The sequence below is a fragment of the Hemibagrus wyckioides genome, linkage group LG26, assembly GCF_019097595.1.
Source record: "Hemibagrus wyckioides isolate EC202008001 linkage group LG26, SWU_Hwy_1.0, whole genome shotgun sequence".
Classification (NCBI taxonomy): Eukaryota; Metazoa; Chordata; class Actinopteri; order Siluriformes; family Bagridae; genus Hemibagrus; species Hemibagrus wyckioides.
The window spans coordinates 14,401,772-14,426,843 of NC_080735.1; the positions used below are offsets into that span (position 1 = coordinate 14,401,772).

The 25,072-nt window shown below is 40.1% G+C and overlaps 1 protein-coding gene across 5 annotated transcripts in view; it reads right to left on the minus strand.

Moving 5' to 3' along the window:
• The window catches only part of dachc (dachshund c), a 64,381-nt gene that overhangs the window by 36,002 nt on the left and 3,307 nt on the right, over nt 1-25,072 (minus strand). For all 5 annotated transcript variants that reach the window (XM_058381005.1, XM_058381003.1, XM_058381004.1 and 2 more), the window contains exon 2: nt 305-420. In XM_058381005.1, the coding sequence (XP_058236988.1) occupies nt 305-420 (116 nt within the window). The remainder of the gene's footprint in view (nt 1-304; nt 421-25,072) is intronic.

Here is a 25,072-nt window from a genome sequence, read left to right on the forward strand (position 1 = left end):
ATAATTACGACTTAATCACATTGGTGTAATTCTGTAAAAGCATGATAAAGCAGTAAGTGTGGAAAAATAACGTTAACACAAATGGTTTTATTTCCAAAGTTCCAGCAATCTCTCATCGGGTGACTAGAATTTAGCTGCCTTCAAGTTTAGAGACCTTTTAAACGGGAATCAGGAGCTGCAAATGTTTCCCAAAAGCTCTGAATGGAATGCAGCGGTAGAGACAATGTGTCATTGAATATACGGATATATCATGTAACCAGTTGTGGGCACAAGTCTATTGTTAACGTGTCTGATTCGGCACTACCTGTGTGAGACATGATTCCTGAGGACATGAGTCCAGAGACGGAGTGGGGCAGGATGTGTGGACTCTCGGGGGACGTCACACTCTGGGTCCTTTTCGGAGGTCGGCCAGGTCTGGAGCTGAAAAGCAGAGAACACAGAGCTAGTTCAATTCAATTGCCCACACTGAATTATGAGTGCGATCTGAAACTATTGTGCTGCAGGGACAAAAGGGATCAGGTGTATCAAAGGGCAGAACACGTTAATACCATCCTTCACACACACACACACACACACATTTTCACCCACATGCACAGTCTGGTTCTTTATAAAGTGTCCTGATCTAAAGGATCATAAGAAAGTCTTGGGAATAAATAGAAAACCAGGCATTTATTGTATATGTAAATGACATGATGTGTAAAGAGACATTTATACAGAAGAGAGGGAGAGAGAGAGAGTGAGAGAGAGAGAGAGAGAGAGAGAGAGAGAGAGAGAGAAACTTGGACTGATTCACGATGCAGAGTAAGCGTCAGTAAATGCTCTCAAGGACATTCACCGTTCTGCCGTCTCTCTCTTTTTCCAGTAATTAGATCACACAGTAGACTCATCTGCCTTTTCCACAATCAGCCATTTTTCCCTCATGAATTATTGATACCGTGCGCCTCGTTACCTGCTCCTCGGCATTCACGCACTTCATCTGAATTCGAGTTTACACACGCCAAGATCAGCTCTCTGCTTAACGCAGTGACCTGGATTTCTTCTCACATTACTCACACTCACCACATTTATAGCTCGCCTGTTGGATACGAGATAAAAAAAAAAAAGATGTGACAATTAGGTTAGCTGGCTAGCTAACAGTTTCACACGGGACAACGATCGGCTCTGATGTCAAAGGAATTAGCGCTGCAGTCTCATTGTTTCCATGCAAATAAATGTAATTAGCGATAATATTTCTAAGCATGTGGTAAAAAAAAAAAAAAAAAAAAATCTGCCTAGCTAGCTACCAACATACAGCCAAGAGGCAAATTTAACGAGCATCTCATAGTTTAGCATCGTACACATCGCCACACCTCTCCAAATACGTTGTTTAGAGCACCTGACATATCTAGAAGGAACAAAAAGAAGACGACACCGTCATGTTTTATCCCTCAGCACACTTGCAGTGAAGTAGGAGGAAGAGTGTTTCATTTCGTTTTAGATATTAAACTGTTCAAAGCACCATTACTAGCGAGGCTAATAAAGACAAGTGGTAAGGATTTACCACATGAGTTTTTCCACTTTATTAGCCTCAAAGCCAGAGAATCAATCTTAACTACATTTTGGGTAAGTGAAAATCTGTGTAGCTTTCTTTTTTTTTGGTCGTTTCTTTTAACAAACACTGGGCTGTAGCTCATACGCCGCCTCATACACACACACACACACACGAGCGAGCGAGTGCGCACCCACCGCGAGCGCCAATCATCCCTCATAAAATATTAAGCTCTCCACCATTTGCCCTTTCAAAATCTCCCTCTCGCCGCTCCCTAATTGTTCCGTTTCTTTATCTGTCTGCCGCAGAGAGTAAATAAATGAACAAAATGGCTTTTTCTTAATGGCAGCGAGTGACCTTTTAAACTGTAAGCGAGGATTATGACAGGTTTAGCTCTTTCACCTCATCCCATCCACCGACTCACACCACCACAGAACGGTCTTGTACAGTATCACAACATTTCTATTCATTTATAACCACAGGTTGCCTCAGCTTAGAATATCCCCAAAAAGGTAGAGCAGCACATATAACAGGATGAGTCGATTATTATATATATTTATATATATATATATATAAAAAACACATCGTGATATCAAACACAGCCCCTATTTCCCTCCATGTCCTGTTTTCTATAGCACTGAGCTACACTTATGAGAAGAAACACTTTTCCCCTGAAAACGTCCAGCACCCGGTGATTAATATTCATCAGAAGACCGCCGATTAATATTCATTTGCTGACCTGCAAAATTGTCATCTGTGAGTCAAAGTTTAACGTGGCACATGATGAAGAAGAAGACCAGGGGAAAAAAAATGATCGACATTTCAACAGTTGTTGAATGTACTGTTAACTTAGGCTAGTTAATTAGCTAGCTATCAGCATACTTAAGGTAAAGACAAGCAGTCTGCAAGGGAGTACAAGCGGGCGCTATCGCCGAAATCAATTTTATGTTCGAATGCTAATTTCATCCAAGTAGAACCGTTTCTATGAGGAGAACATGCTAATGGACACCGATGCTAAATATGAGCTTCACGGGTTTTATACCTGAGGAACAAGCCTTATAAAGTTGTAATGTCGGCTCGAATCGCACTATTTGTACTCTACCCTTGAACAATATGATATATGACGCAGTGAGCCAATCACAATGCAGTACGGAAATAACATGCAAATCAGCATCGCCCACGTTACATCTTGAGGTCCTGAATGTAAAAATAAAAGACGGGTGTTTTGAGAAGAAACCAAACTATAGTGCAGATGTGGCTGTGACTTATTATAGCATGAATGCTACCATATCCAGAAATATTTCACAAGACAACCCTTTTAGCACAAGCACATCCACAGTTATGCTAACACACACACACACACTGATTTTAGCAGCACAAATATATCCGCTGCATCAATTCAACCCGAGAACATGATGCTGTTTGACTTTCTGTTAATGCTGTAATGATGAGGAGTTATTACTGTATCAGTGCTAATAAAAAACACAGGCCTTTCACAACACACACACTCACTCACACACACACAGCCACACACACACACACACACACACACACACTGTTCTTGCTCCTCTTTCCAGAAGCGAGCTGGACACCTAATGGCATTTTTAATCATTCCTAATGGGCAGCGTTTTAATTAAACCCATACTGACGGCACCAGATTAAATGCGGCTTTAATCCGAGCCACGCAAATGACTAGCTCCGGGAAGCGCAAAGCCTGATCGGCAGGGATGATATAATTCTCGCTGTAATAAAAGCAAATATAAAGTATTAATCGTGCCTCCTTTGGTTAACAAAATGGACACGATCTTTATCGGTGCCACCGCCGTAGAAAGTTCATCTGACTGATGTGTGGATGGGGAAAAAAACGCAATAAACAGGGGATTTCATCAGAAAGAAAGAGAGAGAGAGAGAGAGAGAGAGAGAGAGAGAACAAAAATGTAACTTAGCACTCAGGGTGCCTTTGAGGACATTTAATTAAAATCTAATCCCACATTCATTAAGGCTCCCATAAATTAAGCTGTCATTCATAAGATTTATGGATTCTCATTTGCATACCCCACAATTCATCAATTACAAAGGTATGAAAGGGGGCACAACACCCTGTGGGCTGCCCACTGCCTGGCAAACAACGGAGAGAGAGAGAGAGAGAGAGAGAGAGAGAGAACAGCAGGCTGTCAAGTTCCTTCTTAATCTAATTGTGTTGGAAACCCCTGGCAAATACTGTCTGCCGTCGCCCATATGCACCTTTCAATTCTGCATTGCTCGCACTTCAAATGCGCTCTCCTCGTACGGTCACCGTGCCAAGACAGATGGCACACATCTTAAAGAACCCCTGAACATGTCATTTTAAACATTCTAAATAATTGATGTCAAATAATAAACTATTTAATATGTTTTAATGCGGTTAAAAAACAGCCTACGCCTTTAGCCGCATCAAAAATGCGAGCGTCTATGAATATGCATAAATATGCTAATGGGATCCACCCACGTGCCCTCCTGCGATTCCAAATAGCTAGATAAGTGCTTGCGAACTAGCTCACATTTGTCAGAGTTAAACACGAGCTGGATCGCGACGGGGGTTTCTGAACTTAGCTTAGTTTTGCATTGCAATTCTCACCGGTCAGCTCTGACAGGAGTCAACTTTTATATGAATGTACTCATTTCTATAATAATAACATGCACAAGGCCTCATAACTCTAACTGGTGATATGATGTTTTCTGGAAAGGAGTCTCCATTGTAAGTGCTTAATAATGAAGGAAGCTGTAGTATAAGTTTTCTGATATGGTAACATCTGGATGCTGGGCTTTCTTTTCACTTGACAAGCTGATAATTAGCCAAACGGTTTCTATAGCAACCACAATTGTTCTCAGCATTAATATTAGCTAGGTTAGTGTTCAGATTCTGTGGTATTACAGTTGTACGTTAACCTAGCAGCAATCAGGCCACACAGCATTATTATTATTATTAATATTAATAGTATTATTTAGTTAGTTATTTTCTGTTTCTGTTCTATTGTTATGCACTTCACAAGACATTCCGTCCTATTCAGTGACCTGCATTTGATCGGATTTCCATGTGTTCAGCACAAACACCGCGATCCGCTCTGTTCGTCTCATTGTAAAAGGAATCATTTGTTTTCCTGTTTATTTCGGGTGAACAGGAAGTGACCTAAATGAGCGTAGAAAGTGTTGTGATGAGCGGCGTACAAAGTTAAGCGTAGCAGCAGTTAACCTGATTGGATAATATTTGTTGTTTCTGTGTGTGGCAGGAAGAGACGTGTCCTAGATGAGCATTTGCTGCCGGTGTGTGCGAACACACATCCACCCACCCACACACACACACACACACACCTGTCTCCTATTCACTGCTTCATTAACTCTGCATATTAATCAGCTCTTTCCTTACTCTCTCCTATTCCTCTATTCCTCGGAACACCTAAAACATCCATTCTTACAGCAAGTGCAACTTTTCCCTCAGTGCCTTTACCCTTATTAATGAGGACAGCCTTAAGTCAAAGTCTTCAAGGTTACATTGTGATGACCAGAAGGTCAAGCATTCAAATCCCAAGACTGACAAAGATGACAGGACCTTCACCTCTTGGCCTCTCACCTCTCTGACTGCCCTTGTATTCTGCTTGCCTCACATAAATGCAAATCAATAAATGTAAAACTCCATGGGTGAGCAATGAAATTTACACAAATTTCCATAAGCCTACCTCGAACCCTTAGCTGTTTGGTGTCTCTACTACATTTTCTCTTATGTCCCACACTCTAGATATCTGAACAATCATGCTCATTACCGAAAACTCATTTCTTCATTGACCTCCTTTCTAACCATCCAGCCCGTGTTCTCAAATTTCACAAATCAAGGTTGTTCAGGTTTTAACGCCCTGACACACCGAGAGAGATTGCCAGGGGAAAAGGGGGCGGGGTTTGTAGAGTTACTGGTTTGCTTATAAAATCGAGATATCTTAAGGAAGGTTAAGGTGTGGGTGCTTCGGTGTCTTGTTCGGTCTGGGTTATGTTCTCTGTGGATCTAAATCACACATTGGAAATGGTCTTTTGAAGCAAATGAGCAGTTTTTATTATTTCTCTTTGTCTGCTTTAGCTACATATACAGAAGTCTGCTTAAATATAATAATGTTTACATCCTAATCTGCAATTGAAAACCGTACGTCTAAACATAGTACGTGAAATCAGTATGCCACTACACTGTACCTATTTTAAGATACAATTTTGGACCTACCGGATTGGAGAACAAGAGAAACAAGAGCTCATGAGCGTTGGCCAATGGTGGGTCTCTGTGAGTTCATGTATGCAGAAGAGGGCAGACAGCACTTTCCTCTATGTGTCTTTAGCATAAAAAGATTTATAAAGATGCCTTGGCTTTATGTAGCTCAGAGGAAGCACATGATACCTGGTAGTGGCTGTGTTCAACTCTGTAAGCATGCTGAAGACATAAGAGGGCAGTGTGGTGTGAACGTTAGTCAATGGTCGACATAGCAAGCAAGAAATTAGTAGGAAAAGGTTTAAGCCAGACATTTTGAATGATTGTTTATGTCTGAATGCTGGTCTATGTTGTCTGATTAGTGCAGAATGTCTGTGTTCAATTCGAGCTATATAGTTGAGTGCTAGTGTTAAGTAACAAGCCTCCTGGTGATCCCGAGCTCTCATTGCTTCGGCCCGAGTCCTGGGCAAGGCGCTAACCCAGCCAATAAAGAGTTAACTCTCAATGCCGGTTAAATGCGTCAGGAAGAGCATCCGGCGTAAAACACGTGGACTAAATGATCCTGAACAGGTAGCAGTTGAAAGAACAACAACAACTTGTGTTAAGTAATAATATAGCCATAATACTAGAACTGTTCCTATTTACATTGTTTTACATAGCCTACTCAAGAACACTGCCCCCTGCAGGTATGGAGATGTATTTCTTGTCACATGTGCATGTTAATAAATAGCTATGCACCTTTTTATTTATTCTAAATAGATTGGTAAAGTCCTCATGAAACGGTTTAAGGACCATGATTTGGTTCTGTATGCTTGAAGGAAGACACACAGCCACAAAATATAGTGATGAACCATGTTTGCTGCTAACAAGCTCTTACTGTTGAGCAAGACCTACCTCTAAAATGTGAGACGTAGATGTTTTAGAAAGCCGTAATGAACTATTAAATTAAAATGAGAATACATCCAAAACTTTTGTTTTGTTTTTTTTTTGTAATAGCTTGCCGTTTTATTTTCAGTTCTTCTCTTCATAACACCGGACATCTGGTCCAGTCACACTCTCTCTTCTTCATTTAAAAGTGGCTTTGGATAAAAAAGCTTCATCCGAATGAATAATGGAAGTGTCATAGCACAACATTTTCTTTAAGGAGGCTCCAAACAAAAGAACCTCTGACTGTCCGTTCCTGAATAGTGTATTATTCGAATTTTCATATTAATAATACACACAGAGACACACAAACACACACACACACACAAATTTGAGTGGAACGACCCTTTGAGGAAACAGAGGGGGTTTACGCCAGGGTCAAAGCGGGAAGGCGAGAAACAAACATCCCTTATTCAGACCTCAAACAGGAAGTTGCTTCACGATGGGCCCGTAATTGGAGCCCTTATCGGGTCTCTGTGTGAAAGCTGCTGCCCAAATAAGCCACTATTTATGCTGCAGTCTGTGCTGCAGTGTGTAATGAAAGCTATGTAAATAGTGCTGTGAACTTCAGAGAGAGAGAGAGAGAGAGAGAGAGACTGAGAGAGATAGATAGATAGAGAGAGAGAGAGAGAGAGTTAAACATCTGTGTCTTACATACAAACATTACTTGTACATTCCCATTCTCATCACACACACACACACACACACACACACACACACATACACAACAGGAAATATCAGCAAAGGAAATAATAGTACAGAAAACATCTTACAAACAGAGCTTTTTCCAAAACACATGCACACACACACACACACACACACTATTTCAGGACAAACATAAACTAACCCAAACCTCCTCCGGGTGCTTCGAGTCTATAGAGATTTCAATAATTCCCACAATTCCCTCTGACCTTTTCCAGAATAACAGCTGCTCCTGAAGCATCCTGATTATTAAAGAACAAATTTGTACACGAAGTACATGCTTTCTGAGACGATTTCCATTAAACGGAAATGCGCCGACCGCTCTGTATAAATCACCATATCGCTATCCGTACCGAGTGTTTAATACAGTAGGTGTTTATTAGGAGGATAATGTGTTGCAATGGCTGATAGTGAGTAAAAAGCTATTACAGGGACCTTGTCGTGTGTGTAAGGTGTTAGTACAGAGATCATTCGTTATGTGTTCAGCTAACGCAGGGACGTCTCTGTTACTTCTGGATGATTAATGCAGGAACTAGGCTGAGTTTCCCCCAAAGCACTGCAGTACAAAGAGCATTGTGAAAGGCGAGAGGAAACATCACGCTCTACCAGTTTAAATGAACTTTATGATACTTTTGGGAAACTGGGCCATAAAGGATTAAGGTCACCCTAAACTTCATGAAAATGTGTTTTGGTTAATTAGATTACAGTTTATTAGCATCGACTCTTGACCAATGTGTGTAACTGTAACTACCGTCTTCTCGCAAATATGTTGTCACCCACAAACCAGCTCTGCTCTATAACATCAAGCTGCGACTACTATAAAGGCTCGTACATGCTTCCCCTGAGACACGTGAAGCTGGTCAGCTCGTTTTTCTTCACGCAGGGCAGCGTAACACACTTTGAGGAAGTTTTTCGCCCTCTTCCGCATACATCGACTCACAGTAAATCTCCATCCCGCTGTGATGATACCCATTACATGCCATCCCTCTTACTCAGACAGTGCAGGGTCCAGATTTTGTGTTACAATATGCAAATGAGTTTGGGGGGGTGGGGTGGGGCAGATTCCAATTTGCATATTCATAGGAACAAATGATTGCGCATGCCTTCAGGCCATTTATTTACTGATATGTCAAGCAGGGTGATCAGGCATAACTTTATGACCACCTGCCTATTATTGAGTTGGTCCCCCCTTTTTGCTGCCAAAACAGCCCGTCATGCCCTGTGTATTCTGAAACCTTTCTATCAGAACTAGTATTAACTTCTCCAGCAATTTGAGCAACAGTAGGTCATCTGTTGGAACTACCTCGCTCCCCACGTGCATCAGTGATCCTTGGCCATCCATGACCCTGTCGCCGGTTCACCACTGTTCCTTCCTTGCACCAAAGTTGATAGATACTGACCACTGCAGACCGGGAACACCACATCAAACTCGCTCAAGTCCTTACTCTTGTCCATTTCTCCTGCTTCTAACACATCAACTTTGAGGACAAAATGTTCACTTGCTGCCAAATATATCCCACCCACTAACAGGTGCCATGATGAGGAGATCATCAGTTTTATTCACTTCACCTCTCAGTGCTCATAATGTTATGCCTGATCAGTGTATAATAATACTAATAATAATGTCACAACTTATAACATCTCTGCCATCCTTTTCCATTATTAAATTTCTATACAAAAGTTTTTTTGTTTTTTTTAAATTGACTAAAAAATTACCAGAAAAATAGAAAACTCCAGCAGAGTTGACGTCACCGGTCCTTCCTAGAAGGCGATGCTGTTTCAAAAGTAAGCGAGAAAACGGAGACCATGTAGGGTGGCTTTCTTTTTTTTTTACTGCCTTGCCTTGTTTCATTGTAAAAACCTATTCATTTAAAATCACAACACAGCGAGTCCGATTAGTTATAAACTGACATAAGAACTGAGCGAGAGAGAGAGAGAGAGAGATCAAGAGACTTACATAAACACATGAATCAGCGGGATCAAATAGTTCTTGAAGAGACTCTCAAAGACAACACGGACTACAGATAATCAAAACACAGAAAGAGAAAGAGAAAAGGAAAAAAGGAGGGGTCATTCAGACTGCTGGTAAGTGGCGGGGTTCAAACAACGGTTATTCAGAGTTCGGAGTTCATGAAGACTCTTAGATTAAACACCACAACTCTCCTGGATCAAGAATATTCACAGTCAAAAATACCTAGTTCCCTTTCCAGTCTGGTTCCGTATCTCCTTCTCAGGAATTTGTTTCTCGCTGTTGTTTCCTGGTTTGCTCATTAGGGATCGAAATGTTCATCCAGATTTCTGTCAAGCTGAGTTTGTGACAATGTCTATTGTTATAGAGCTTTATAAATAAAAGTGAATCAGATTAAAGCATGATGGGAAATGCTCAAATACTGGAAAAAAGGTTAGTGGAAATCCCAGCACTGCTAAAGAGCCACCTTTGTGCTAAACAGTTAACCCTCATTTCCTAGATTGCAAAACAAATATATTCTCCGCTTCAAACCCGGGACAATGGAAGATTTGGGAGTTTTTTTTTTTATCAGCTATAGGACTGTTTCCTCCCCCATCAGATTGAGTCCTGCTCTTTAATTAGATTCCAATCATCTCGAACAGCTCGTGGGTCTCGGGTCACGGTGATCAGCGCTGCAGCTATAAATACATGGTTCAGGTTCGGCGTCGGGGCAAACGTCAAAAAGGTTAATTTAAAAAGCTGGTTTTAGGCTGTTATTATTGTCTCTCATTACAGCTCCAGCCCACGGGGAGCTGGACAGCAGGAGGTCAGAGGTCAAGCATGTGACTCTTTACTGTAACACGCGGCCTGGTGCTGCCTTTTAATGCACTGTGATGGTAACGGATCATATGGTATAGAAAACACAGTCAAGGAAGGAAGGAAGGAAGGAAGGAGGAAAGAGATTAAAAATAAAAATAAAAGACAGGCAGGTGAAAGAAAGTGGAAGTGAGCAAGGATGACAAGAAAGAAAGAAAGAAAGAAAGAAAGAAAGAAAGAAAGAAAGAAAGAAAGAAAGAATAGATAGACAGATGGATAAGGGCAGAAAGAAAGAAAGAAAGAAAGAAAGAAAGAAAGAAAGAAAGAAAGAAAGAAAGAAAGAAAGAATAGATAGACAGATGGATAAGGGCAGAAAGAAAGAAAGAAAGAAAGAAAGAAAGAAAGAAAGAAAGAAAGAAAGAAAGAAAGAAAGAACAGATAGACAGATGGGCAAGGAAGGAAGGAAAGAAAGAAAGAAAGAAAGAAAGAAAGAAAGAAAGACAGATGGGCAAGGAAGGAAGGAAAGAAAGAAAGAAAGAAAGAAAGAAAGAAAGAAAGAAAGAAAGAAAGAAAGAACAGATAGACAGATGGGCAAGGAAGGAAGGAAAGAAAGAAAGAAAGAAAGAAAGAAAGAAAGAAAGAAAGAAAGAAAGAAAGAAAGAATAGATAGACAGATGGATAAGGGCAGAAAGAAAGAAAAAAAGAAAGAACAGATAGACAGATGGATAAGGGCAGAAAGAAAGAAAGAAAGAAAGAAAGAAAGAAAGAAAGAAAGAAAGAAAGAAAGAAAGAAAGAAAGAAAGAAAGAACAGATAGACAGATGGGCAAGGAAGGAAAGAAAGAAAGAAAGAAAGAAAGAAAGAAAGAAAGAAAGAAAGAAAGAAAGAAAGAAAGAAAGAAAGAAAGAAAGATAGACAGATGGGCAAGGAAGGAAAGAAAGAAAGAAAGAAAGAAAGAAAGAACAGATAGACAGATGGGCAATGAAAGAAAGAAAGATGGGTAAGGGGAAAGAAAGAAAGGATGAAAGAAAAAGTAGATAGACAGATGGGTAAGGGTGGAAAGAAAGAAAGAAAGAAAGAACAGATAGGCAGAAGATGAGTGAGAGAGAGAAACAGAGAGGAAGAGAAAGCAGGAGGTAGACAGATGTAGAGATGTACAGAGTTCCTGCCCCAGTGACCAGGAGTAAAGAGTTTCAGAGAGACACACCGGAGTCTCGTCACTGTCTCTCATCTGTCTTATTCACAATGTGTGTGTGTGTGTGTGTGTATTAGTGAGTGTGTGTTAGAGTGTGTGTGTGTGTTAGTGAGTGTGTGTGTTAGTGAATGTGTGTGTGTTAGTGTGTATGTGTCTATTACTGAGTTTGTGTGTGTGTTAGTGAGTGTGTGTGTGTGTTAGTGTGTGTGTTAGTGAGTGTGTGTGTGTTAGTGTGTGTGTTAGTGAGTGTGTGTGTTAGTGTGTATGTGTCTATTACTGAGTGTGTGTGTGTGTTAGTGAGTGTGTGTGTGTGTGTGTGTTAGTGTGTGTGTTAGTGAGTGTGTGTGTATTACTGAGTGTGTGTGTGTTAGTGAGTGTGTGTGTTAGTGTGTGTGTGTGTCCTTGGTGTATGTGGGACAGCGCAGGACGGTTTCACCCTGACTCCCGCTGCAGTGCTGTGTGTGAAGCTGTATATAGGCCACAGTGTGCAGAGTGTCTTTGGCCTCACTGAGACGCCGTGTGTCCCTTCTGTCCTCCACTCAGCCCAGGTCCACAACAAAAATAGGCAGATCCACACGGCCTCATATATAAATCACTGCATATCCTCTAAGGCTGCTGGCAGATATGGGGCACGTGTGTGTGTGTGTGTATCTTTAAGGTCTGAGGGTTCCCTTTTAAACCTAATGGAGGGAAAATACAAAAGTTTATATACAGTGCTTTCCACTTTGTGTGTGGGTTTGCGGTGACTTTCTTGTTATCTCTCTCTTTCTCTGTCTCACACACACACACACACACACACACACACCCATCCTTTCCTTTCCTCTCGGCGTGTGTGTTTTATTGTCATCTTGCTGTCTGCAGCATGCGGTGCATTAAACCCCCACTTCCCTTTTTCCCTTTCCCACACCACACACAGTGTGTTTACACATAACTCATTAAGGCCCATTCTCCCACAGAGACCATACATCCACACACACACACACACACACACCCCGCAGGCTACTGTACCACAGCCTTTTAACAAGCACACGGCAGTTTACTTTCTATCCTGTGAAAACACAACTACACTAAACGCCACGTTACCAAGTTACGCTGAAAACACACCCAGAACCCTAATTTCCTTCCATCCAGGAAGCGCATCCATATGTGTGTGTGTGTGTGTGTGTGTAAGCATGTTTGTATTAATTAGTTTTATAGGCTTGCATTTTCAGCTGAATAAGGTATTGAAAGCTGTCAGAATCCTCCATGGAGTATGAGCAGATATCAGCAGTACACATGAGACTAGCTATTAGGAAGAATGGAAGTGCAGACAGACTGAATTCTACACCATTACATGTGTATTCCTAACGTAGTTGATCATCCAAGATATATCTGGTGTCCAAACTTTGTTACTTTGGTTTTCATTTCTTTTAAAAGACAGTGTTTGTCTCACAAGTTAGAATAAGTTCATTGGTTTTTATATATATTTTTAGTTTCCACCAATATGGAAGGAAGGAAGGAAGGAAAAGAGAGAGAGAGAGACAGAGAAAGAAAGAAAGAAAGAAAGAAAGAAAGAAAGAAAGAAAGAAAGAAAGAAAGAAAGAAAGAAAGAAAGAAAGAAAGAAAGAAAGAAAGAAAGAAAGAAAGAAAGAAAGAAAGAAAGAAAGAAAGAAAGAAAGAAACACCTCCTTATCCTGGATGGTTTCTCACAGGCACAACTAATGACCAGATATTTTATTTTTAAGTTGCCAGATTGTGAGAAAAACCTCACCAAAATATCAGTTATAAATGTTATGCTTATTGTTATAAATTATAATAAATATTTATTTTATTTAAGTATAATTTTCTATCATTTTGGATATGTAAAAAAATTATTAAAAAAAATATTAAAAATATCTGATACGAATTAATCCTGTATCTTTAAAATTGATATATATTTTTATCTTTTTATTTGCAAAAAATTACAGATAAATCATGATGCATACCGCATGTGGTAGAATATGTTGAAGTTTAGTAATACTGTATTTCATCACATGTCCTACTGCCTGAATATTACAAAAAAATGTCTAGCTTCAAAGTCACAGAGGACACCTTTAAAAATTCGGAATTGCTAAGAAAATTCAATCCGATTTACAGCTCGTGTTCTGGTGAGCGCTAAACTTAGCCCTGCCCCAAATCATAACCCTCGTGTGTTTGGAAGTCACTTCAGATTAAAGCACCTGCTAAATGAAGAGATGTAAATACTTCATATTGACACAAATGGAAAAGGATTTCGTTGCGTTCTCACTCAATCGGAAGCTAAGCGCTGTAATTCAGTTTATGTTTGAGAAACAACCCAGAAAATTAATGAACCGTTTTCATCACCTCATATTCTGCAACACTTTGTGTGTGTGTGTGCCCGCACCAGGGTTTGTGCCTTTATGATCACACAAGCAGAAAGGTGCGTTAATAATCAAACCAAGTCAAAAACATCACCTCACTCCAACACACACACACACCGACACACACAATCACAATGCAGATTTCTGTGCACTACAGAGGGAGCCGGAACACTGAGACTCCCTGAGGTGGAAATAATGAAAAACCCTTTCATGGAAAAGTCATCAAGCCGAGAGATGGGGGGGACCACTAGTGTGTGTGTGTGTGTGGGTGTGTGTGTCTGCTTGTGTATGTGTGTACTTGTGTGTGAGCGGGGGTCAGGACGCGTGACCTCTCATTTCATACTTTAATTAAAATCTCCCTCTGACGTCTTTCCCTCCTCTACTCCATGCTGGCTCACTTTCCTACTGCCAGAATGCACACACACACACATACACACACACACACAGTATTTAGCAGGACATATTTCTGTTGCCCTATTGTCTCTGTATGAGAGCAGCTCAGTGGGTCAGGATTCTACATGATGAATAACAGGGTTGGAGGTTTGAGTCTTCTGTGTGCCCTTGACTACGTCCCTCGTCCATAGTCAAGGTCTTCAGCTGTGTCTCTTTCCTTCCCTCTTACTCTACAATCCCAGCATTATGGTGATATAATGCCCTTCTCCATAATATAATTCTTAAAATTTATATTTTAAACTGAAAATAGTTCGAAACGAATCATTCCCATTCGACTCAGAGTCGTTTCAAAGCCCTACAGTGTGATTCAGTTTGATTTTAACACCAAAAAGCTGTTAGGGTTCTAAGGCCACGCCTCCTTCACTACAATCTGATAACATTGCTAAATAATAAATACTAGTAATGAAAGAGTTGGCCGTGTAGAATCAAACTTTTGTCCTACACACGCCGTTATGAATCATAAATATTGAATGTCGGCGTATCGATTTGAATCGGTCAGTTTTAACTCCTTTAGCGAGAGTGGGGAAGCACAAAACGGTCATTTTGTCTCGACACACAATACACAGGAGCGCAATTAAACGGTAAACAGCGGCCGGTGCTAATAGGTAATGGAGCTAAAAAATGCTTCATTAGCAGCCAGATGGAAAATTGAATCTCGATTAAATCTCAGCCCCATGTGTTTTACTAAGGTCACATTCAGCTACGTTATAGAGCGCTATGAAAACCACAGATAGACAGCTGCTGGGCGAAGGCTAGCCTCTCTCGCGCGTATGTGTGTGTGGGTAAGAGACAGAGAGTGTAAACGTAGACATATGTCTCACACGTGCATGAGACGATAGATAATCTGTTATACACATGATATACAGCAACATGCAATATTGCTAGAGTGGACGCTTCAAACTATTGTCTCGTATTTTACTTGCGAGGACGCTACGTATGGCAGCGGGCGACATTTTTGTGCTTTCAAGATAAAGTAATGTACATCCCATTCAGAAAAGCACAGACAGCTGTCTTCTAATTCTGGACAAATCTTTCAAAGTATCAGATATGTCTTTGACACAAAAAAATGTGTTGGAAATGTTATAAAAAATAAAATAAATAAAATAAAAATAAATAAATAAAATCTCTATTTTTATAACCTGAGTTTGGAATAATAATAATAATAATAATAATAATAATAATAATAATAATAATAATAATATCAAACAAATTACGACAAGCATAGATGCCTTCACGAGAGAGCATTAATTTATTTCAAACAACAAGCTAGTACATCAGAGGGACGGCTCATGTCATGGACATTTGGGGGGACGAAGTTACGGAGAGGCCAGATTAACATGTCCAGTTTGGACATGTTCAGAGGAGGGAGAGTGAGTATATCGGTAGGAGAATGTTGGACATGGAGCTGCCAGGCAGGAGGCAAAGAGGAGGTATATGGATGTAATAAATGAGGATATGAAGCTAGTGTTGAGGATGCAGAAGATAGGGATAGATGGAGAGAGATGATTCGCTGTGGCCACCCCTGAAGGGAAACGCCGAAAAAAGAAGAAGCTAGCTAGCCTATATTACCGACCAAATGTTTATGTGATTACTTTCTTGTTGAGTCCGAATTATTGTCGTACAATCAGGACAACAATCCAATAAACACATTGACGCACATCATTCGCTCCTGGCTCGGAACTTATTGTATGGTTTAAGACACTGCATGACTTCCAGGTAATCTACAAGGCAACAACAAAGAAAACATCAACGTTTAACTGAACGCTGTGACGTGACGGCCATTTTGGACAACTAGAGTTTTCAGTGGAATTCTGTATCAGTCACCTAGGCCTTTCGTATGTGTGTGTGTGTGTGTTGATAATATAATATAGATCAAAAAATAATTAAATAAAATGAGCTAACACAAAATTATCCCTGTAAAAGATGTCAGGTGAGACAGATTTCAGTCAATTAGCTTGGAAACTCCAGTACAAAGAAGGAGATGTCAAACCCCAAACTTTTGTCTGATTAGTGTACTTTGTGCAAATTTCATATATATTTATTTTTTATCCAAATTATTCCTTTAAGCAGTTCTAATTTAATATCAACACATGTCCAGTGTAGGAGCAGCTGCTTCCCGCAGGTGGCTCACAGTTCAGTGATAGCCGAACAAAGTGAGAGCAGTTTTACGGCCTCGGGCTTTAAACTGAACTACCTCTGCTGTTTGCTCATGTTCTGCTGATCTGAGGTCAGTGCTGCTCTTGTTTGGGTACCGGTGCAGACGGGGCCTAAAACTGATCCTGGGTCTGTGTAAAATGGTGTATAGCTGGAAAAAAGTGATCTGTCAGCTGCTTGTCATTGTTTATAGTCGACAGTCAGTACAGGCACACTGAGGATTAAGTGACAAAGAGACAATGGTAATAACGAAAGAGCTATTTTAGAAATCACACAAACACACACAGATACACACACACACACACAAAACACACACACACATACACATTTGGAGTGCTGACATTTGGAGTTTTTTCCTGGATAGCAAATTTCTGCACCACATGCTGAGCACTGACAGAAGCTATTGAGTTTTGTTTGACTGCAACACACACACACACACACACACACAAACATGAAAGACATTAATAATGCCTGTTCCACTGTTCCATGTCAGGTGATATTTTCCACCCTTCTCATCAGTCCTACTGTCCACCCACGTCCCTAATACACACACACACACTCACACACACACACACACACACTGTGACTAAGACATCATCTGTACAAAACCGTTGTTCTAGAACACGATCATGCTTTCTTCTCTAACGTGGCATACAGGGCTATCGGGTGTCTCGGCAGCTGCTGCGGGGTTTTTCGCTGGAGTCGATGAGCTTAGAAAGATCAAAACACACACACACACACTCTCTCACACTCACATACATTGGGTGTCTGCTTCCACCGGGTCTATTCAACACAAACTCCAAGGCCGTGTGTAATGCCAGATGGAAAACACACGGGAGAACTTAAAGGCTGGAAGGACAATACAAGCTTGATGGGTTACAATTTACACACACACACACACACACACATGTACACCGATTCGACCCCCCCCCCCTTTCTGTAAGCCTCTGTTCAATGCAAGTTTAAGCTCCACAGAATCAAGCATCAACTGTGCTGACTGATGCCGGCTCATGTTTCCTCAGGGGTGGACATGAAGGTCAAGACAGGAAAGAGATGCAGAAAAGTGTGTGTGTGTATGTGTGTGTGTACGTGTGTGAGGGAAAGTGTATGCGAAATACCCCTGAGAAAGCAAACACTTCAATATCAATCAATAGTTGGCTATTACCTACCACCAAGGTCTCCAATGTTTCTCCTTCAGAACTAATCGGATCCTTGAGTGTTTGGACGATTCGCAATATAACATTTGTTTCGATTTCTGTATAGAAGTGGAAGAGAGACGACACACCTAGGGATATAAAACGTCCATATCGCTAAATACTTAACCTATTATCACTAATATCAGCTGCCTCACTGTAGCAAACTTAGATAATGGGTTTAATCTCAGTACAATTGTTTTACCTCACGTTAGCTAGCTTGCTACGAAACCTGTTTGTGTTTTAATATTTTTCTAAATGTTTTACCTCACATTAGCTAGCTACAAACCTGCTTGCTGCTTCTAATCTATTAATGAAACTGTTTTACCTCACATTAGCTAGCTTGCTACAAAACTTGACTAGTGTTTTAAGATTTTACTAAATGTTTTACCTCATATTAGCTGGCTACTACTAGCTAGCTTTGTACAAACCTGCTTGCTGCTTTTAATCTCTTAATACAATTGTTTGTGTGTTACCTCATATTAGCTAGCTTGTTACAAACCTTTAATATTTGACGTTTCACCTGATGTTATCTGATTTGCTAGTAAACCTTACTGCTGCTTTAACTCAGCTGCTTTAATTAAAAGCGTTTTACCTCACATTAGCTAGCTTCTACAAGCTTGCTTGCTACAAACCTGCTTTCTTAATTTAATCTCATAATAAAATTGTTTTACCTCACAAAAGCTAGCTTGTTACAAACTTTTAATACAACTTTCAATATTTGAAGTTGTCCCTGATGTTAGCTGATTTGCTAGCAAACTGTACTGCTGCTTTAACTCTCTTAATGCAATTCTTTTACCTCACATGAGCTAGCCTGCTACAAAACCTGACTAGTGTTATTAATATTTTTTAATAAATGCTTTTACCTCACATAAGCTAGCTACTACAAGCTAGCTTGGTACAAACCTGGTTGCTGCTTTAACTCTCTTAATAAAATTGTTTTACCTCACAGGAGCTACCTTGCTACAAAACCTGACTAGTGTTATTATTATTTTAATAGATGTTTTACCTCTCATTAGCTAGCTACCACTAGCAAGCTTGCTACAAACCTGGTTGGTGCTTTTAATCTCTTGGTAAAATAGTTTAACCTCACGTTAGCTAGCTTGCTACAAGACCTGGTTAGTGTTTTAATATTTTTCTAAATGTTTTACCTCACATTAGCTAGCTACAAACTCGATTGCTGCGTTTAATCTATTAATGAATTTGCTTTACCTCACATTAGCTAGCTTGCTAGAAAACCTGATTAGTGTTTTTAAAATTTGAATAAATGTTTTACCTAGCTAGCTAGATACAAACTTTTAATACAACTTTGAATATCTGAAGTTGTACCTGTTAGCTGATTTGCTAGCAAACCTTACTGCTGCTTTAACTCTCTTATTAAAACAGTTTTACCTCACATGAGCTAGCTTGCTTGCTACAAACCTGGTTGCTGCTTTAAATCTCCTAGTAAAATTGTTTTACCTCACATTAGCTAACATGCTACAAAACTTGGTTACCTCTTTTAATCCTCTGTTAAAATAGTTTTAGCTTGCCGCAAACTTTTATTACAACCTTTAATGTTTGAAGTTTTACCTGATGTTAGCTGATTTGCTAGCAGACCTCTTAATAAAACAGTTTTACCTCACATTAGCTAGCTTTGCTACAAACCCTGACTAGTGTTTTAATATTTTAATAAAGGTTTTTTACCCCACATTAGCTAGCTACTACTAGCTATCTTGCTACAAACCTGATTGCTGCTTTTAATAATTATCTCAATAAAAATTAATTTACTTTTTTATTTTCACATTAGCTAGCTAGCTTGCTACAAAACATTTAACACAGCTTTTAATGTTTCAAGCTTGCAACAAAACTTACCTACTCTTTTTAGCCTCACATTAGCTGACGTACTAGCAAACCTAGCCGCTGCTTGTACTCTTTTAGTAAACTATTTTTTAACGTCCTACTAGCTAGCTTGCTACCAAACATAACTACTGCTTTAAACACTGCTTTATTCACATTAACCTACTTTGCTACGAATTCTAGCCATCTTTTAATGCAATGTTTTTTACCGCACAATATCTAGCACATACCCTATTAGCACTTCGTTGTCTCACTAGCAAACCTGGTTAAGGCTTTTAATCTTTTAATTAAAGCAGAAAATTAGTAATAAAATTTTGAAAAGAATTAGTCCATGTAACGTTCGCTCTATTGCGCTGCCGTCTCCTTTCCTTTGAATTTGTCCAGAACATGGCTTCGCTAACAGCTTTCCAAAACTTTATCTCGGAATCAGCATCGTTCTTGTTGTGGAATACTGACTTACAAATTACGAGCACATAACTAACACTGACATTTATATACAAAATGAAAGTTTTAACTGCTGCATCTCTGCTGTTTAGTACACACAAATGTCCCATTTTCAGTATTACTGGAGGTTTCAGCAAAACTAACTCTGGAGTCTCTAGAGTCAGTTCACACACACACACACACACACACACACACGCACACGCACACAGCTGTGTGCTGGAAGAACGTTGACAGAAAGGTCACTTCACAGGGCTAATGAGGTGTGATGCATCACTCACTGCAGCCATTTAAGACTTTCTGGAAGTTGGAGTCCTTTCTGAGAGGAGACGATTGATAAATAAATCAAAAAGAAATAAATAAACGAATAAATAAATCTATAGAAAGCACCTGCCGATTGTAAGTAAGACGCAGCGGAACTGTAAGCGAGCGGCGTAAGCGCTTTTTTACGGCTTACGAGTCGCAAAATCTGCTGAGATCAAAATGTCTTTTATGGACACCTAAGACCTTTATTGTGGCGGATGCATCTTTAATGGCTCCAACAGCTTGTGCGGAATAGAAGATTATATCCCCGAACAACACACGCTGGGCAGATAAAGTTACGATAGCGCAAACCGTAAGACTGCTAACACAAGGAGGTTTTAGTGTCAGTCAAAAATGCTCTTTACAGGGCAATATGTAAACGTTATTGATGGCAGGCCTCATGATGGAGCCGTTCAGCAACCAATCGGTGCCTGTCTGGGGGCGGGGCTTAAGACGTTGCATAAGACCGTGGAGGAAATAATCACAGATTTCAGTTTGGAATCGAAATCTGTGATGAGCAGGCTAGCGTTAAAACAGTATGATGGCTAGCAAGGATGAGAAATGACAGGGAAATGACCGTTTTTTAGACCTCGACTGGTCTGAAAAATCAATCCAGAATGAAATAAGTCACTTCATTGTGTTCATGAGAGATACTGATATTAGCTTGTGCTTGTGTGTTATTTAGCAAGACTTGAATGATCAGGTTAGCTAGCCAATTCTAGGTTAGCTTGCTTTAGCTATGTAAGTAGCCATGTTGGAAACTGACTGGTGTTTACTGTAGAAAATGCATTAGCTATGTGGCTATTACTTTAGTAATATTTAGCTCTGAGCCATTCGTCATGGACACCAATCATCCCTTTGAAATTTTCTTTCCAGTTTGACCAATTGTGTTTCCTGGCACTGGTTTTTAGATGTGTATCTCTATGCATTAAACCAGCTGTTCTACAATAAACACCGTTTTAAAGGAATACACTGTGGATTATAAAAACCTGATCTGAGATCAGTTATGCGGTCGGTTTTATGGCAAACGACGGCACGGCTTCATCGGGTCGAGCCGATCTGTGATCGGTGTGAAAGAGTGAGGATATAAGAGTGATAAATGACTGGAGACACACTGAGTCAGCACAAAGGGCGTTTAGATAAATGCAGGCAGATAGAGGTAGAGAGATGGAGCGGCGGATGAGGTGATGAGGATGTGTCTTTCCACCACAGACGCTGAGGTAATTGCCTGGGTTTAATGCATAATAGTTAAGACTGCAGTGAGGACAGCATCACATTAGGCAGCAATATTAGTGGGTCAAAGGTGCGAGTGTGAGTGAGTACAAGTTGTGTGTGTGTGTTTGTGAGAGAGAGAGAGAGAGAGAGAGAGAGAGAACGAGAGGGGGGGGTTGTGTGTGTGTGTGTGTGTGTGCGCTTGTGTGTGCATGAGAGAGAGCAAGAGAGTTAACGAGGGTCGGTGAGTGAATAAGTAACAAGAAAGAAACTGAGCATATGTGAGTGTTTGTGAGTGTGTGTGTGTGTGTGTGACTATGTGTATGTTTTTATTAGCCCACCTAACATCACTGCAGCATTTTCCTGTAAGTACTTTTCCTTTTATGGTCTATTTCGGGAACAGTTTGGATGACATGATGTTAAAGGGATCTGCAGCAGCGTGTCATCTTGAGTCAATATGAGTCACTTTTGAGTCGCCATCACACACTTGTGTTACCATGACACACAAGTCTAGGATCAGTTGCTCTCACACTTTTGTTGGGGAGAGCTGGCTAATGTGGGCAAATGAGGAAGATGAAAAATCCCTCGGGATGTGATAGATAAAGGAGCATAAGCTTTAAATGCAGGAGTGAAAAACATTACCACAGGCTCCTGAACAAACATTTTATCTCAGTATATAAGTACCTAAGGAAAATGTTGGAATGCATTTAAGTCTCTTTAGTGTAGTGTTTTCTAAATCTACCTTTCAGCACGGAGTTTTTTATTTATTTACTATTAAACTAGAGGCTCATTTTGGTTTACTGGTTTGCCTCACACCTCTGGGACTCCCGCCTCCGCCCTGAGTGTGTGATGTTCTCCCTGTGCTTTAGGGTTTCCTCTGGGTTCTCTGGTTTCCTCTCCCAGTCCAAAGACATGTCTTGTAGTCTGACTAGCATCTCTAAATTGTCTGTAGTGTGTGAAAGGGTGTGTGATTGTGCCCTGAATCCTGTGGGATAGACTCCAGTTTCCCTGTGCTACAGAAAATAGTTAGATGGAGGCCTCCTTTGTGCCATAACTATTCAAGGTATGGTCAGAAGTTCATCATCAGAGTTACATGACATATTTTACCTGTCAGCTTTTCTGTAGTAAATGTAGAATTCCTCGCCGTTTCTAAACATAGATCAATGGCCGATGGCAGGTTTGCCGTGATTGCTACGACGTGAGATGAATCATTTCAAATCCTTGTTAATCCACAGCTCTCTTTATACAGACAACATAATTTGCAGTGGTCTCTTGATGGGAAGAACAAGCTTTTCTTCTCCCCACGTCAGTCGGATAGTTGCTGTCCAACCGAATGTGTACATTTAAGGTCTCCTTCCTTTAATGTTGCCTAAACAGCGGTTTTTACGAAGACAATCAGGGAGAAAAAGAGTGATGAGGAAAAGTGAAGGCTGGGGGACTGGGTGCTTTTCTCTCATGCTGCGCTCTGTCGTTTTTATAAGGTTTGAAAAAATGCAACCGTAAAGGTCAAATTTCACCTCCTGATGAAAAAACAGACACATTTCTGACACTGTCTCTGCAGCTGTCTTCTCGTGTTTTAGCCCTTCGCTGTGATTTTGCCACCTAAGCCACGCAAACCCCCAAAAATGGGACTTACAAGCACACTGGAATAGAGAGGATAGGATTAAATAATCATGCCACAAAAAAATAGAAAAGACCCTCTAAAATTTTCCGCCTGGCCGTTTTCAATTTTCTGCTCGTTTGGCCAAGACTCGGCTCACGTTTCCGAACAACTCCTCGCCCCATATCCGTCCTAATTAGCCAATCCGGGCCCGGGGAGACGAGCTGATTTGCATAATTTAATCGTAAAGTGGTGATACAAATTTCGAAATGCTGCAGTCGTCAAATGATCTTTCCATCCTCCCGGGGAGAAAAATATTAATACAATTAGGCCGTAATTCAACAAGGAGAGGAAGGGATAAGAGGGGGGAAGAAAGAAACACTTGGAGCGTGCCCCTGTTAATTAATTTTTCTGTGGAGAATCGGGTTCTCCTCATGACTGTTTTAGCTGTAACCGGAATGTGCAGGAAGCAGGGAGGTGCGATTTCACTCTATCAGGCATTCTCGTCTGCTCCTGATGACTCGTGTCACAGTCACTTAACATCTACCAAAGAGCAGTGAGAGAGAGAGAATGAAGATAACTAGACAGTCTGAGACAGTCATTAAACCATCCTCCCCCCCGGAAGGTAGGTGGCTTCTCCCCAGCACTGTTTAACAAAAGCTTCTCTTTAGTATTGGATTAAGTGAAATGACATGCCCCTGTCCCAAAGAGCCGCACTGAACATCCAGATGCTTGCGGGATGACGAGTGAAACTTTTTGCCGAGACATTCCATTTCAGGCACCTCACCAAAAAAGGAGCTGCAGAAAAATCACACCAACAAACACAAATAACACACACCGGGGTGAGATTAGTTATTTCGATCATACGAAAGGCAAATGGCTTTTAATCAGCTCAGTTTAATTTTATGGGTTTTGTTCCACTTTGTGAACACCCTAATGCAGCTGAGTGACAAGTTAAATTAATAGTGGCAGACAATACTACACTCGAATATGTTTTTCTCCATATTTAATTTCGATGTCGCCTCCATTAACATAAATGTAAAGCGGTTTCAACAGCACCTTACAGATCAGATGCATTCGCCAGAGTTCAGACTCAGATACATGTATATATATATAAATATATATATATATATATATATATACATATGCATAAATAAATCTAGTTTTTTTTAGTTCATATGATATTGTCATGTCATACCATGTATAGTGGTATATCTAACAAATAAAATTTGAATCTGTAGTTGTCTAAATACGTCTACATGAAACGATTAATGTGATTTATATTCTTTATTTATATGCTTCTTATAGATCTTGTAGTTTTTGTTCTTGGCATTGCATTAGTAACGTCTGGTCAGTTATCACATTACCCTGACTATATGTAAGATATACAGTGTGCAATCTACAACCTGTCTTTGTGTTACTGTCTCTATTGCTGCTGGATATCTGGAATTTCCTTCGGGATCAATAAAGTATCTATCTATCGATCGATCGATCGATCGATCGATCGATCGATCTATCTATCTATCTATCTATCTATCTATCTATCTATCTATCTATCTATCTATCTATCTATTTCAGAAGAATTATAGGATTGCACAAAACAAACCTCTTGGGCTGTCCTTTCCAAATGTATTTATTTATTTTGATTTAATTTATTACATACTATTATTTTAAGATTTACATTTACATTTTTATCTTATTTTCATATTATTATATTAATATTGTGCACACCTTTTAACCCCCCCCCCCTTTTTTTACAGAAAATTTAATTTTTATTTTCAGCGACCTTAACCACAAGCACCTCTAATAATATTCATTTCCCTCTTGATTAATATCATTCCTTGGATTTTTGACTGTATGACACGTAAATACGAGACTAGAGGATGGGAACTTGGTTTCCATGCAGCTGAAGCTGATGTTGTTATTCGTTTATTTTGTGTTGTTTCACGATTCAGACGCAGATTGGTTCATACGTCATTCCTGCAGCTCTAATCTGTGCATCTATGATGAATAAGGGTGAGTGTGTTTTAGAAACAAAAGCATAGCTTATAAGTGAATAAGATTTACTTTATTTTACCACACTCTGATGTACTTTGGGGTTTCTTCCCCCTCCACACATATGTACATAGAATTGAAGGCTTTTAAAGACTGTAATAGACACACCCTGAAAATCTCGC